At 55.3% G+C, this 12,998-nt stretch overlaps 1 protein-coding gene across 1 annotated transcript; it reads right to left on the bottom strand.

Moving 5' to 3' along the window:
* Positions 1–5,100: 5,100 nt before the first annotated feature.
* Positions 5,101–7,109, bottom strand: Gadd45b (growth arrest and DNA damage inducible beta). The gene is made up of 4 exons (XM_051139778.1): positions 6,838–7,109; positions 6,645–6,746; positions 5,930–6,152; positions 5,101–5,552 (listed from the first exon to the last, which is right to left on the bottom strand). The coding sequence occupies exons 1-4, from the start codon at positions 6,879–6,881 to the stop codon at positions 5,439–5,441; spliced, it is 483 nt and encodes a 160-aa protein (XP_050995735.1). The 5' UTR covers positions 6,882–7,109; the 3' UTR covers positions 5,101–5,438.
* Between the last annotated feature and the right edge of the window lie 5,889 nt (positions 7,110–12,998).

Below are 12,998 nucleotides of genomic sequence, written 5' to 3'. Positions count from 1 at the left end.
GGGAGGGTGGGAGGGGCGTCTGGGGTCTGGGTCAGCGCCCCACTCCACCCCCAGAGTGTCTGGCGAGAGGGTGGGGTGGATACAAGCCATAATGAGGGTTCTGGGAGCAACTGGCTTTTTGCTGAGCGCTCTGCAGCCCATGGAGTTCACCTTACAACATGGGAGGGCCCTTGCACTTTCCCTTTTATGGCTGGGGAAACTGAGTCACACCTGGCTGGGCTCCCCTGCCTCTAGTGACCCTTCAGCCTGAGACAAGAATTAACCTCAAACCTTGGCCTTCACCTTACCCTCCTCCCCCCCCCCGCGTCCCCCCCCCCCCCCCTCCTCCTAGGAGAGCTGAGCTCTGCCCTTCCACGGAGCCTTGAAGGCAGCAGAGACGTGCTTCTGGCCTGCCTGCTGTGTACACACGCCATAAACGTCACTCCCACGCACTTGTACGGCCTCGTGATCTCGTTTGACACCCCTGCCCCCAGCCCCTCCCCCGTGTGCATGCGTGCTTGGAGCACGCACTCCATAGGAACACGCGAGGGTCCTCCGTTTCTGCGCAGGGAAGATTCTCACTCCACCCAGTCCCAGGGTCCTGGGAACTGCAGAATCCGGAGAGGGGGTGGGGTGGGAACCGTGTAGGGAAAGAATAGGGTCTGGCAGAGAGAGGAAACCCTCCTGTGGGTTCTGTAATGTGGGGGTGGGGGCAGGGGTTGGTGTTGAGTCCAAGGCTGGTGGTGGAGGGGTGGCTTGCTATGGGCTGTGGGGAGAGGCTGTGTTGGGTCTTTGGGAAAGACCCTAGGTTGACAGATCCTTTGGGCAGTCTGTCTGATATGGCTTTTGGCTGAGGGGGGTGGGATCACCCAGATTGGGGGACCCTCTACTAGTCCAAATCTATCTCCCTAAGCTCATCTGCTTCCTTCCCCCTACCCCCTTGGCTGAGCAAACCCTTAGGGACAAGATGAGTAACAAGGCGTTGCTCATTACTGGTGAGGTGCAGGAGAGAGAGGACCCCCTTTGTGGACTGGGTGGGGTCCAGGATGGGCTTTCCAGAGCTGAGAGGCAGAGAGGAAGGTCAAAACTGTCTGGGGCCTTGTGACATAAAGGCCTGGGATCCCAGGAACTGCAGGGAGTTCCAGGCCTGTCTGAAGTCATTAAAAACTGAAATGCAGGATGGGAGAGAGGGCTCAGAGGGTTAGGGGCTTGCAGCCAAGCTGACCAGAGTTCCAAACCCCAACACCCACATGGCAGAGCTGACCAACTCTCTCAAGTCGTCTTCTGGCCTCCACCTGCAACAAATACAATAGAATTTCTTAGCCAGGTGTGGTGGCGCACACCTTTAATCCCAGCACTCGGGAGGCAGAGGCAGGCGGATCGCTGTGAGTTTGAGGCCAGCCTGGTCTACAAAGTGAGTCCAGGACAGCCAAGGCTACACCAAGAAACCCTGTCTCCAAAAACAAAAAAACAAAAAACCGAAACAAAACCAAATAGAATTTCTCTCTCTCTCTCTCTCTCTCTCTCTCTCTCTCTCTCTCTCTCTCTCTCTCTCTCTCTCTCTCTCTCTCTCTCTCTCTCTCTCTCTCTCTCTCTTTCTAAGACAGGGTTTCTCTGTGTAGCCTTGGCTGTCCTGGACTAGCGTTGTAGACCAGGCTGGCCTCGAACTCACAGAAATCCTTCTGCCTCTGCCTCCCTGAATGCTGGGATTACAGGAACGAGCCACTGCACCCAGCAAAATTATTATTATTGTTGTTGTTATTCTTATTACTATTATTTTGTTGTTGTTGTTTTGTTTTTTGAGACAATGTTTCTCTGTGTAGCCTTGGCTCTCCTGGACTCGCTTTGTAGACCAGGCTGGCCTGGAACTCACAGTGATCCACCTGCCTCTGCCTCCCCAGTGCTGGGATTAAAAGCGTGCACCACCACCGCCAGGCCCAAAATTAATTTCTTAAGAAAAAAAAAAAATCTAGCTATGACAGCACAAATGTTCTAAGCCAGCATTGGGAATCTCTTTGAGTTCAAGGCCAGCCTGGTCTACACAGAGGGTTTCAGGGCTAGCCAGGGCTGTATAGTGAGAACCTCTCTCAAATACAAAGTAAAGAGCTAGTTATTAAGAACACTGACTGCTCTTGCCAAGGAGGACCTGGGCCCAGTTCCCAGCATCCACATGGTGGCTCACAAGCAGGGCACCAGGAACACATTTCCGCTCCCACCCAGACGCCCTTGGCTAAGGCCCGCCCCTTTCTAGCTCCGCCCCGCACTTGTTGTTTCTTGGGCGCTCTGTGTTAGCTTCGTGCTCCCAGAGGAGCAGGAAAGGGCCCGGCATACAGTCAGAGCTACATAAATGCAGGCGACACAAAGCGTCAAGTCACATCAAAGGAGAGTTTGACGCATGGGTGACTTTCTGTGTCCCGGCCTCAGGACAGACTGTTTTGTCCCTCAGGGTTCGACGTTAGCCTGCAGTGTGTTACGTCCTAGCCAAGTCTTGTGACACCAGTCAGTTTAGGGAACCCTGTCCTGTGGAGGTGGCCAGTCACGTGACCTTGGGCAGGTGGCTCCACCTCCTTGGATTGTTTTCCCTGTTTAATGGGGACACTAACCATAGTGTCCACCTCCTGGGGGATGCCCTGAGATGCCAGTGAATTAAAGTCAATAGCTGAGATGGGTTGGAGGCGTGGTCAGGTGGAGCCCCGCCTAGAATCCCCTAGTGAAGGGCTGGGGGCGTGGTCAGGGGTGGAGCCACTGCCTAGAATCCCCCAGTGAGGGGCTGGGGACATAATGGGGTAGAAACCTCCCCCAAGAAGAACATTTTCAGGCCTTCAATTTCTCTTTCTTCCACCCCAGCATCATCTCCACCTCAGACCCTTCACCCTGCAAAAACACAGAAGAAAAAAAATACTAAACCAACTATCTCATTCTTTGCCCCAACACCTCTGACTAATTGATCTGCCCTGTGCCTCTCACAGCCTGGTCCTTCAGTATAGCTGAACAAGCTCACAGGGCCGTCGTCCCCTGTGCCATGTGAGTTTCAGGGAAAGAGCTAGAAAATGCTGTGCTATTGATGCAGAGCGTCCATTCATCCCCATGCATATGTCCATAAGGTTGTATTCCAGAGGCTGTGGGCCAGCACGAACGTATACCTGTTTGTACAAGCCCATGCTCACATGGGCCGCTTGTGTCACACAGAGCCAGATCAGAGAGGTTGAGCAATTTGGCCAAGAGGAACAGGAGTAAAACCCGGAAGTAGCTCGGTGCACGGTTTGGCGTTCCTTCTACCAAGTACTGGGGGACTGCTGTGCGTGCGTGCGTGCGTGCGTGCCCTTGCGTGAGCGCCACGCCCATCTGCCTGCAGCTGGCATTGCCAAGTTTTTCCTGCTTAACATCCAAGTAACACACCCACGTTTCCTGGCACAAGATGGTGTCCCTAAGGGGAGCAGCAGCTCAGGACAGGAGTGGAGCTGGGATGACCTGGGACAGCTTCTCCCAGCCAACTAAAGTGTAGTCTCCCCTCCTCAGCCGGCTAAAGTTTTCCCCTCACCCACCCATAATTCCAGACTCCAAGCCAGTCTGTGGCTTCTCCACTCTGAGCCTCGGTCTCTTTTTCTGGGGGGGAAAGTGAGGGCCAGGCAGCTTTGAGTGAGGAAGGAAGACGGGGGGGGGGGCGCAGGGGGGTTCGGATGGTTGAGTCAGGGAATCGGGTATTCAAAGGGGATTCCTTGCCAGGAAGACTTCAGAACTTTGGAATGGAGGACGTTTTTTCAGAGGGTGAAACTGAGGCAAAGCGAAAGACTGTTAGGTTTCTTGCTTGTCCACCGGGGCTTGTCAGTCTTGTGGGCACTTGAGTAGGGAACCTAGAGGCTACCAGGTCAGGGAGGGGACAGCATGTTATAAGCCCTAAGGGAAGAACCAGCATGGGGCCACTGTCTGCAGAGACCGGAAAACCAGACACTGAGTCTCCCCCTCAGTGTTCCACACTCTCCCTGGCCATCAGGGACCCTTCACGGCATGGCCCTCGGTTCCCTGTTCCGTAGGTTCTACCTCAGGGGCTCCCTATGGTGACCCGACGCGCCCCTCACTCAAACCCCATGACACCCCTTCCCCCATCCCTGGCCGCGGGCTAGTGCTCTTGCAAGCCCCAAAGCCCAGCCTGACCTCACCCCCACCTCTGCATCCCAGGTACCATTCCCCTCCCCCACACCCTGCACCCCGCCCCCGCGGACTCCCCTCCGCCCCTACGTGTGACTCCCAGGGCGCCCCCGGGGATTTCCTCCACCCACGAGGGGTCTGGTGTAAAGGTCGCGGGGGTAAACTGAGGCCGGCAAAGCAGGAGAGCCCTAGGGAGTGGCTGCCTGGTTTCGTTTTGTAGCGAGATGCAGCAGAGGGTGCCGAGGCTCCCAGGGTGTTTTCCTACTGTTGACTTTAGCTTGGGGAAAGAATGAAAAGACATTCTTTTCCTTTTGTGCATCCACAGGGCCCATCCCAGGAAAGACAGAGTTTGGGTGCGTGAGAAAAAGGGTGCGTCCCCAGGTGAGGTCGGGGATCCCCCCTACTCAAAGACCTCTTGCTGTGTGGCCTCAAGTGTTCTCACAACCTCTCTGGTCTTTGGTGAGCTTGGTGGCTGGGCAGTTGGGTGGGGATGGGGATTGCAGTGTGACCCAGGGCCAGCACTGTGGGTAACAGCGGGGGCTGGGCCGCCAGGTTTCATAATAAACCCGGGTCTTAATTGCCATGAAGCAGTAGCTGGGTGGCGGCGCCCACAGCGGAGAGCAGCAGCGTTTAGAGCTGCGAACCTCAAAGGTCCTAAAAAGGCTTGGTGGCCCGTGGCGCGACGCAGGGTGGACAGTGGGGGTGGGTGGATGGGGGCTGATGGGCAAGGGGGAAAAACATAGCCAAAACCACGGAGGCTTAACGAGTTTATTAGAATGTCTCTGTAATAGAAACTTAAAAAAATATGCTAGCGATCTGTCTTGCTCAGCACAATAACAACAGATGCGTCACAGTCAGAGTCCCGGGCTCGGGTCCCGGCTCCCGCAGCAGGAGGGTCGCCACCCTCTGCTTAGTTGTGCACAGTTCACTGTCCTGCGGGGTGAGGGACGCCTTCTCACCCCACCCCGGCGGCGTCCAGACGTCTGTGGCAGCGTGCAGACGCTGGCTGCAGGATTGCCAAGCCTGCGCTCCAAGGTCCCCATCTCCTTCTGCCTGGGGTCCCCTCCTTCCTGTCTCGGCGACGACCTGTGATGCTGCTCCTGGCTCCACAGCCCAGAGGGCGGGCGGGCGCACACTCCCCTCGCCTCATCTCAGTCTCGGTGACTCCGCCCCTCCCGGAAGGTCTCACGGGTAGGATGGCTTTGGAGGGATTGTTTTGAGGGATGAGGGGGAGATCAAATATGTATTTTATTTAATTTTTTTTTAGGGGACAGCAACTCAACAGTTGCTTTAGATGTTTGGACTGGGCCTCAGCGTTCCTCCAGAGAGATATAGGGGACCCATTGGTTATTGCCTCTGCTCTCTTCACAGTAACTGGCCACCTCCACCAAGCCTTGGCTTTTCCAGGCATCTGTGTGACAGTTCTGTGGAAGGAGGAAAAAGAAAGGGTTTAGTGGGAGCTCTAGGAGTTCGGTTAGGAGCCTCCCTCCGGCCCCCAGGGGCCCCTCTGGGGAAAAACAGGCAGGCTCAAAATAGCTGCCAGGGTGATGAGGCATCCCACGGGACATGCCAAGCGTGGCTGGGCAGTGAGCTGGTGCTGGACCAGCTAGCCCAGCTATGTTGACAAACTCGGGACCCAGGTGCCCAGAGCAGGCAGGCGGGTGGGGCAGGGAGGGAGGGGCAGAGAGAGAGAGAGAGAGAGAGAGAGAGAGAGAGAGAGAGAGAGAGAGAGAGAGAGAGAGAGAGAGAGAGAGACACGGAGAGACAGACAGAGAGACACAGACACCCGGTTCAGGCTCACCGTGACTAGAAGGCAGTGCAGGTCTCGGGCCTCAGTGGTGCCCAGTTTTTCTACGGGCTCTCCCAGGAGCTGTGCCAGCCTCTGCATGCCCGATACCCGGACGATGTCAATGTCATTGTCACAGCAAAACGACTGGATCAGGGTGAAGTGGATCTGCAGAGCAATGTCATCCTCCTCCTCCTCGTCTATGGCCAGGAGGCACAAAACCACGCTGTCAGGGTCCCTGTAGGAGAGAAAGGGGCGTCAAGGGGAGAACCGACCGGGAGCTGGTGGCGCGGTGCACGGGGCGGGGGGCGCGAGGGGGGGAAGCATAGGAACTCGGGGACTGCAGGTGGGAGCGGTGGACAAGACCCGCGGTGCACCAGCAGCCTGCAAGAACAACCCATCACCCCAGCACTGCACCGGTGCTGGGGTGGCCGATTATGCAAATGTGATGGCAGTGGGGGAGGGGGCGCACAGTTCAAAGTTATTGGGGTTGCCTTGTCAAAACAAAAAACTCGAAATGTCAAACTTGCAATGTCAGGGTTCTGCAGCGGGTCTCTCTTCCCACCCACCCCCAAAAAATTTCTCAGAGAAATAAATGTCCATTCTCCAACACCGAGAGTGCTGGGAAAGTCCCCCAAAGCCCTGTGCCCTACAGGAGTGCTGGGAGCGCGCGTGCATCAGAGGGGCGCCCCCCCACCCACGCCCGGGAAAAGGGGGGGTGCTGACTCACACATTCATCAGTTTGGCCGCCTCGTACACCCCCACGGTGAGGCGATCCTGACGCTGCGCGGCCACCAGCAGCTGCTCCACCGCGGCGGTCACCGCCTGCATCCTAAGAGCCCAGGGAAGAGGAGAGGGTTAGCCGATGACAGCCCAGCCGACCTCCGGCGGCGGGCGAGACCTCGAGTCCGCGCTGTACTCACTTCTGAGCCGCGTTATCGCTCGCCACCAGCTCTTCTAGTGTCATGATGCAGTCACACTCCACACCGGACCCCCACGGAAGGTCTCCAAGGGGCAAAGTACGCGCCCAGATCCGACCCAAGGATGAAAACACCTTCCCGCACAATCAAAAGTGTCCGATGTCTTCCAGATGCGGTGGAACTTCCCTTCCCAGGAAAAAAGTAGTGGGGTAAAAAAGAAGAAGAAAGTTGCAAAATCCCCTCAAAATTAATCCAAGAGCCGAGAAGGACAGATAGGTCCGGGGGCTGCAGCAGAGTGAGCGCAGGGCCGCCGGGAGCTGCTTTTATAGCTCTCGGTTGGAGGCGTGGCCTGCACCACCCCCTCATTGGTGGATACACAAAGGGCCGAGTGGCCCGCGCCACGATTGGCTGGAGATGGGAGAAGGGCGGAGCTCGGAGCTCGGGCGGCCCCACGTGGGGGTCAGGGCTGGGAGGAGGAGCACGAACCCAGGCAGCAGCGAGTGCCAGAAAAACGAGAGAGAGGAAAAAAAAAAAAAAAAAAAAAAAAAAAAAAAAAAAAAAACCACACACACAGACACAAAAAAACAGAAGTTTCTCTCCTGATTTCCCGGCAGCCGCGCTATGCAGGCCGCGCGCGGGGTTTCCAGCGCGCAAGGCTGGCCTGGACTTTCGGGGAGGGCTGTCTGGAATCCCCTCCCTGTCCCGGGAGAGTCCCCAGCCTTTCCCAGGCCCTAAGAGAAGGGATGTGCATGGGCCAGAGGGCTCAGTTTGCAGCCCCATCACTCCTCGCCGCCCCCCCCCGCCAGAATGGTGATTTTCTTCTTTGTGGGTGGTGGTCTTGTCCATCTTTGGAGACCCCCGACCGCGGTTAATTGAACTTCCCGTGCGAATGCATTCCCGGCATTGGATAGTGCTTTAAATAACGTCGAGAGTATAAAGAGCGAGCGCTTAGTCAATTTGAGGGCGCTGGGATCCTCTCCCAAATGAGAACTACCTAGGCACTCTACCACCTCCAGCGTGTGGGTGCTTTGAGATCGAGGACACGAAACCCCTTCTTGTGTGTGTGGGGGGGGGGGGTGGAGGCGGGGGAGGGGAGGCACACAGGAAGCCACTTGGTGGTCTTGGTAGGTGGCTTGGCGGTGCCCCTCCCCCACCCCCAAGCCAGGGCTGCAGAACCCTAAGGGACCGTCGGGGCAGACTTTGGGAACCCTTTCTCTCCCTCCCGGCACCCTGAAAGTTTCAGGGTGGAGTGCCCGTGGGAGGCGCAGGTGAAGAGCCCTCTGGGCGCTCTGCGGAGCGGCCCGCCCCCTGCCGGCTGCCTCACGGTCTAGCCTCGGACTTTCTGCACGCAGCTGACTCTTGAGAGGAAACCGAGGCTGGACGAGAAAGGTGCTGCTCCCTGGGAGCAAGTGGCTCCTGTTATGTCCCTGCCATGTGCAGTGGCGCAACATGAACCACAGGCCACTTCTGCCACGCGTGTCATTTATCTCTCCAAGATTTGGCAAGCAAAGGAACTGATATCTGCATTATGCAAAATGTCAACAGAGGCTTCCGAGGAAGTTCAGGGCCACAGCGCGGCTGCCTGGTAGCAGAGCCAGACAGCAAGGACACGAGGCGGGCAGGCAGATCCCGCGTGGGACTCGCCCACGGTGCACGGGGGCTCCCGGTGACTCACAGTGTGTCCCCTCCTCCGCCAGCCTGGGGTCTGGCCTCGGACACGCACGCGGCTTGGTTCCCCGGATCCCCGGCCCCCGGGTCCGGTGACGCATCCCGCCTCCTCCGCACCGCCCACCGAGCGCGAGAAAGGTCCCTGGCGTGCGAGGCGCGGCAGCGACACCTGGCGGCCATATGAGGTCTCTACGCACGCAGCTTCCGGAAAGGGAGGGGGGAAGAGAACACTTGGACTAGGTGTTTTGGTTTCTGGGTTAATTTTTATTTATTTATTTTTTCGATACTAGGGGTGAATCTCGGACTTCCTGATGCTAGAAAAGCTCACTATCGATATCTATATATGCTACAGCACAACGTGACGTATGCTATAGATACAATATCTTAAATATATCAAACGTGAAGGGAAGGGTCTGTGAGATGGCTGAGCAGGTAACGGAGCTTGCAGCCAAGCATCATGATACAAGTTCGAGTCCCAGAACCCACAGAGTGGGAGGAGCGACGCTGACCTCTGACCTCCATACACACTCAGGCAAAGGGCCTTGAGAAACTTTACTAGATGCATATTTTAATGAATTAGATTGGCCTCAGAGCTTTGGTTCCTGTGGTTCCGTGGGTAGCGCACTCTCCTAGCATCCACTGAGGGGGTTCCATCCCCTGTAAAACATTAACCTTGTGGTGGTGCACACTTGTAATCCCAGCACTGGGGAGGTAGGGGCAGGAGGATCACCGAAGGCTATGTAGTAAATTTGGGGTTAACCTGGGCTACAGGAGACCCTGTTTCAAACCTGGGGAGGGAGCTGGAGAGAGAGCTCAGCCATTGAGAGTGCTGGCTTCTCTTTCAGAGTGGCCCTCTCCTGGCCTCTGAGAGGACCAGACAGATAAAGGTGCACAGATGCAGGCAAAACCCATACACATACTTTTTTTTTTTTTAAATAATAGAAAAAGAGGCCAGGGGGTTGTGGTGGCGTACACCTTTAATCCCAGATCTTGGGAGGCAGAGGCAGGCAGATCACTGTGAGTTCGAGGCCAGCCTGGTCTACAAAAGCAAGTACAGGACAGCCAGCACGGTTACACAGAGAAACTCTGTTTCAAAAAACCTAAAATTAATTAATTAATTAATTTAAAAGATAATAATAATAGGAAAAGAGAAAGAAAAGGCACTGCGTGGTGGAGGCACGCGCTTTTAATCCTGACTACTGGAGGCAGAGGCAGGCAGATCTCTCCGAGTTCCAGGCCAGCCAGGGCTAAACAGTAAGACCCCCGTCTCCTAAAACAAAACAAAAGCGCACAAGCACTGTTTGCAGAGAGACACCTTGAGTCAGAGCTGAACCATCCCAAGGCCAGTGGGTAAGGGGTCTAGACAGAGAAGAGCGAGGACAAAGCAGACGCGGGGTGTGGGATGTGCGGCGGGGTGGGGGTGGGGGCTTTCACAGCAAGGCCGGAAATAGTATCAGGGGCGTGGAACTACCGGGACAAAGGCCTGGGAGCCTGGGAGGAGTTGTTTTGGCTGTGGTCAGGAGGCCACCAGGAAGGGCCTGGACTCCTGGAAACATCACTGTGTAGTCTCTGCTTTCTCTTTTCTTTTTCTCCATTCTCCTCTCTCCCCCACCCCCACCCCCTTTTTTCTTGAAACTGGGTCTCATGTAGCCCAGGCTCACTAAGTAGCCAAGGATGGAGCTGAGCTCCTGACACTCTTGTTGCCGTGAGAAGTGTGGGCCACCACACCTGGCTTATGCCATGCTCTGGGCCCTCAGTTGTACTATGCCAGCCTTCCACCTAGAAGATGTTAGGATTCGGGGGCGTGGCCCTGCCCATTATATAAAAGGACAGACCTATCTGCCCTTCCCCCTCCCTCTTACCCCCTTTCTCTCTTAGTCAGTCTGTCTGTCTGTCAGTCAGTCAGTCAGTCAGTCAGTCAGTCTGTCTGTCTGTCTGTCAGTCTGTCTGTCAGTCTGTCTGTCTGTCTGTCAGTCAGTCTGTCTGTCTGTCAGTCAGTCTGTCTGTCAGTCTGTCTGTCTGTCTGTCTGTCTGTCTCTCTCGTACCCCTGCCTCCTTTCCTTCTCTCCCCATGCTCATTTAATAAACCATATGTACTCATGTAACCTAATATCTGGCATCTGGCATCTTATTACCTTAGTGTTTTCTTATCCCAAACATAAAAAAGGAGCCCCAGCCAAAGGGTCCCCCTTCTTTTTTTCTTGAGTGACAACCACTGTTAATGGTCAACTTGGCAGAATCATTTTGTGCTCGCTTGTGGGAGACCCATTTATGTTAACTGATGTGGGAGAAACGCATCTTAACTGTGGGGAGCACCAGCTCCTTGGCCAGGGCGAAGGGCTACGTGGTATTTCTTAAGGGTCTGCTGCCTCCACTCTCCTGCTCTGAGGCACTGTACTCTGGAGCTGTGAGCAGAAATAAACCCTGGCTCCCTTGAGTGGCTAACAGGACCCTCTTCACCCCCTTTAATCCCAGCACTCGGGAGGCAGAGGCAGGCAGATCACTGTGAGTTCGAGGCCAGCCTGATCTACATGGTGAGCCTAGGATAGCCAAGGCTACACAGAGAAACACTGTCTCGAAAAAAAACAAAACAAAACAAAACAAAACAAAAAACCAAAAACAAAATGGCTAAAATAGGACTGAGTTTGTGAAGACACTTCCTGCCAAGCCATACAACCTGAGTTCCATCCTAGAAATCCACATAGTCAAAGGAAAAAAAAAAAAAAATCCTAAAACCCAGATATCAATAATAAAAACATGGTCTTAATTCTGGGCATGAAGTGGGGGAGACCCTTCACTGAAAAGGTCCTGTGCATGCAAAAGTCATGGGGATCTGTTGGTTAACATTTGGTACTTCCCTGTGTGAGGAGGTCACAACTACGTCAGATGGTGCAGTCATGGTGGGCTCCCTTGAAGAGGAGGCATCTAAGCAGAGCCTGGCTCATGAAAAGACTAAGAGGGCCAGGTGTGGTGGCGCACACCTTTAATCCCAGCACTCGGGAGGCAGAGGCAGGTGGATCGCTGTGAGTTCGAGGCCAGCCTGGTCTACAAAGCGAGTCCAGGACAGCCAAGGCTACACAGAGAAACCCTGTCTCAAAAAACCAAAAAAAAAAAAAAAAAAAAAAAAAAAGAAAGAAAGAAAAAAGAAAAGGCTAAGAGGAGGGTGTTGCCTGTGCAAAGGACCTGGGATGGGACAGGCTTTGGCATGTTGTCAGAGCATCCAGGAGGTCTGTGTGGCTGGAGCAGGGGAGGAGAGGGGCACACAGAAGAACACAGCCCGGGGGCCTGTGGCCTTCAGGGACAACTTAGCCACTGACCAAGATGGGGGCTACAGAGGCCTGTGAGCAGATGCAGCCCGAGAGCGTGGGGCCAGGAGGGTCTGGGTGGCTTCCCTCTGTTATGGCTAAGAATGTCTGAAGGGCTGGGCTCTGATGTCATGTATTCTCACACAGTGGAACAGGACGCTGTTCCTGTCCCCTAGGAGAGGTTTCCGGGACAGTGACTCATTCTCTCATCCTATGAGCTCCCAGACATCTATAAGAAAGACGGTGGGACTGGGGCAGGTGTAGGAGACTGGGAACTCCCAGAAGAGCCGGGGTGGGGGTGGGGCGTTGAGTGGGAGGGGAGGGGGAGGAGAGTTGTAAGGAGGCCGCCCTGACCCCCTCCCGGCCCCCCCCACGCCGGGGACTGTCAGTGTCTCCTGTTTCAAGCCCTGGTGTTTCACTTATTTTGGTTAAACGGTCTCATGTGTACACCCTTGAGTCGCTGGCCTAATCTCTCTGTAAGTCTGTCTGCAACGGAAATTTTTTTTCTCAAAATGACCACAGAGGCTGGACTTGCAACACAACGGTATTCATCCCATCTTCCCCAAGGCGCTTCCAGGACAGCCACCCGAGGCCTACCCTCCTTAGCTAATGTAGGTTAGTCTGGACTATAAAGTCAGATTAAGGCCAGTCTGGGTAATAAACTGACCCACTGTCTCAAAAGAGATGGATCAGAAGAAACTCTTTCTGGAAGACCAAAGTGTTGCTAAGGAGCCCCACCTAGAATCCCCCAGTGAGGAGTTGAGGCGTGGTCAGAGTGGAGCCCCACCTAGATAGAATACCCCAGTGAGGACCTGGGGGCGTGGTCAGGGTGGAGCCCCGCCCAGAATCCCTCCATTGAGGAACTAGGGCGTGGTCGGGGGGTGGAGCCCTGCCTAGAACCCCCACCTAGTGAGGAGCTGGGGCGTGGTCAGGGTAGAGCCCCACCTAGAATACCCCAGTGAGGGGCTGGGGCGTGGTCAGAGTGGAGCCCCGCCTAGAATACCCCAGTGAGGAGCTGGGGCGTGGTCAGGGTAGAGCCCCGCTAGAATACCCCAGTGAGTGTAGGAAGTAGCTAAGCAGTAGCTTAGCTTAGCAGTCAGTAGCTTTCAGTGCAAGACTGAGCAATTGCATTTGATCCCTGGGAAGGGCTCATGTAAAGGTGGAAGGAGTCAAAAGTTATCCTCTGAACTC

Source organism: Acomys russatus, chromosome 31 (genome assembly GCF_903995435.1).
Source record: "Acomys russatus chromosome 31, mAcoRus1.1, whole genome shotgun sequence".
Classification (NCBI taxonomy): Eukaryota; Metazoa; Chordata; class Mammalia; order Rodentia; family Muridae; genus Acomys; species Acomys russatus.
The sequence above is the reverse complement of the archived record's forward strand: the minus strand, read 5'-3'. Positions and strand labels throughout refer to the sequence as shown.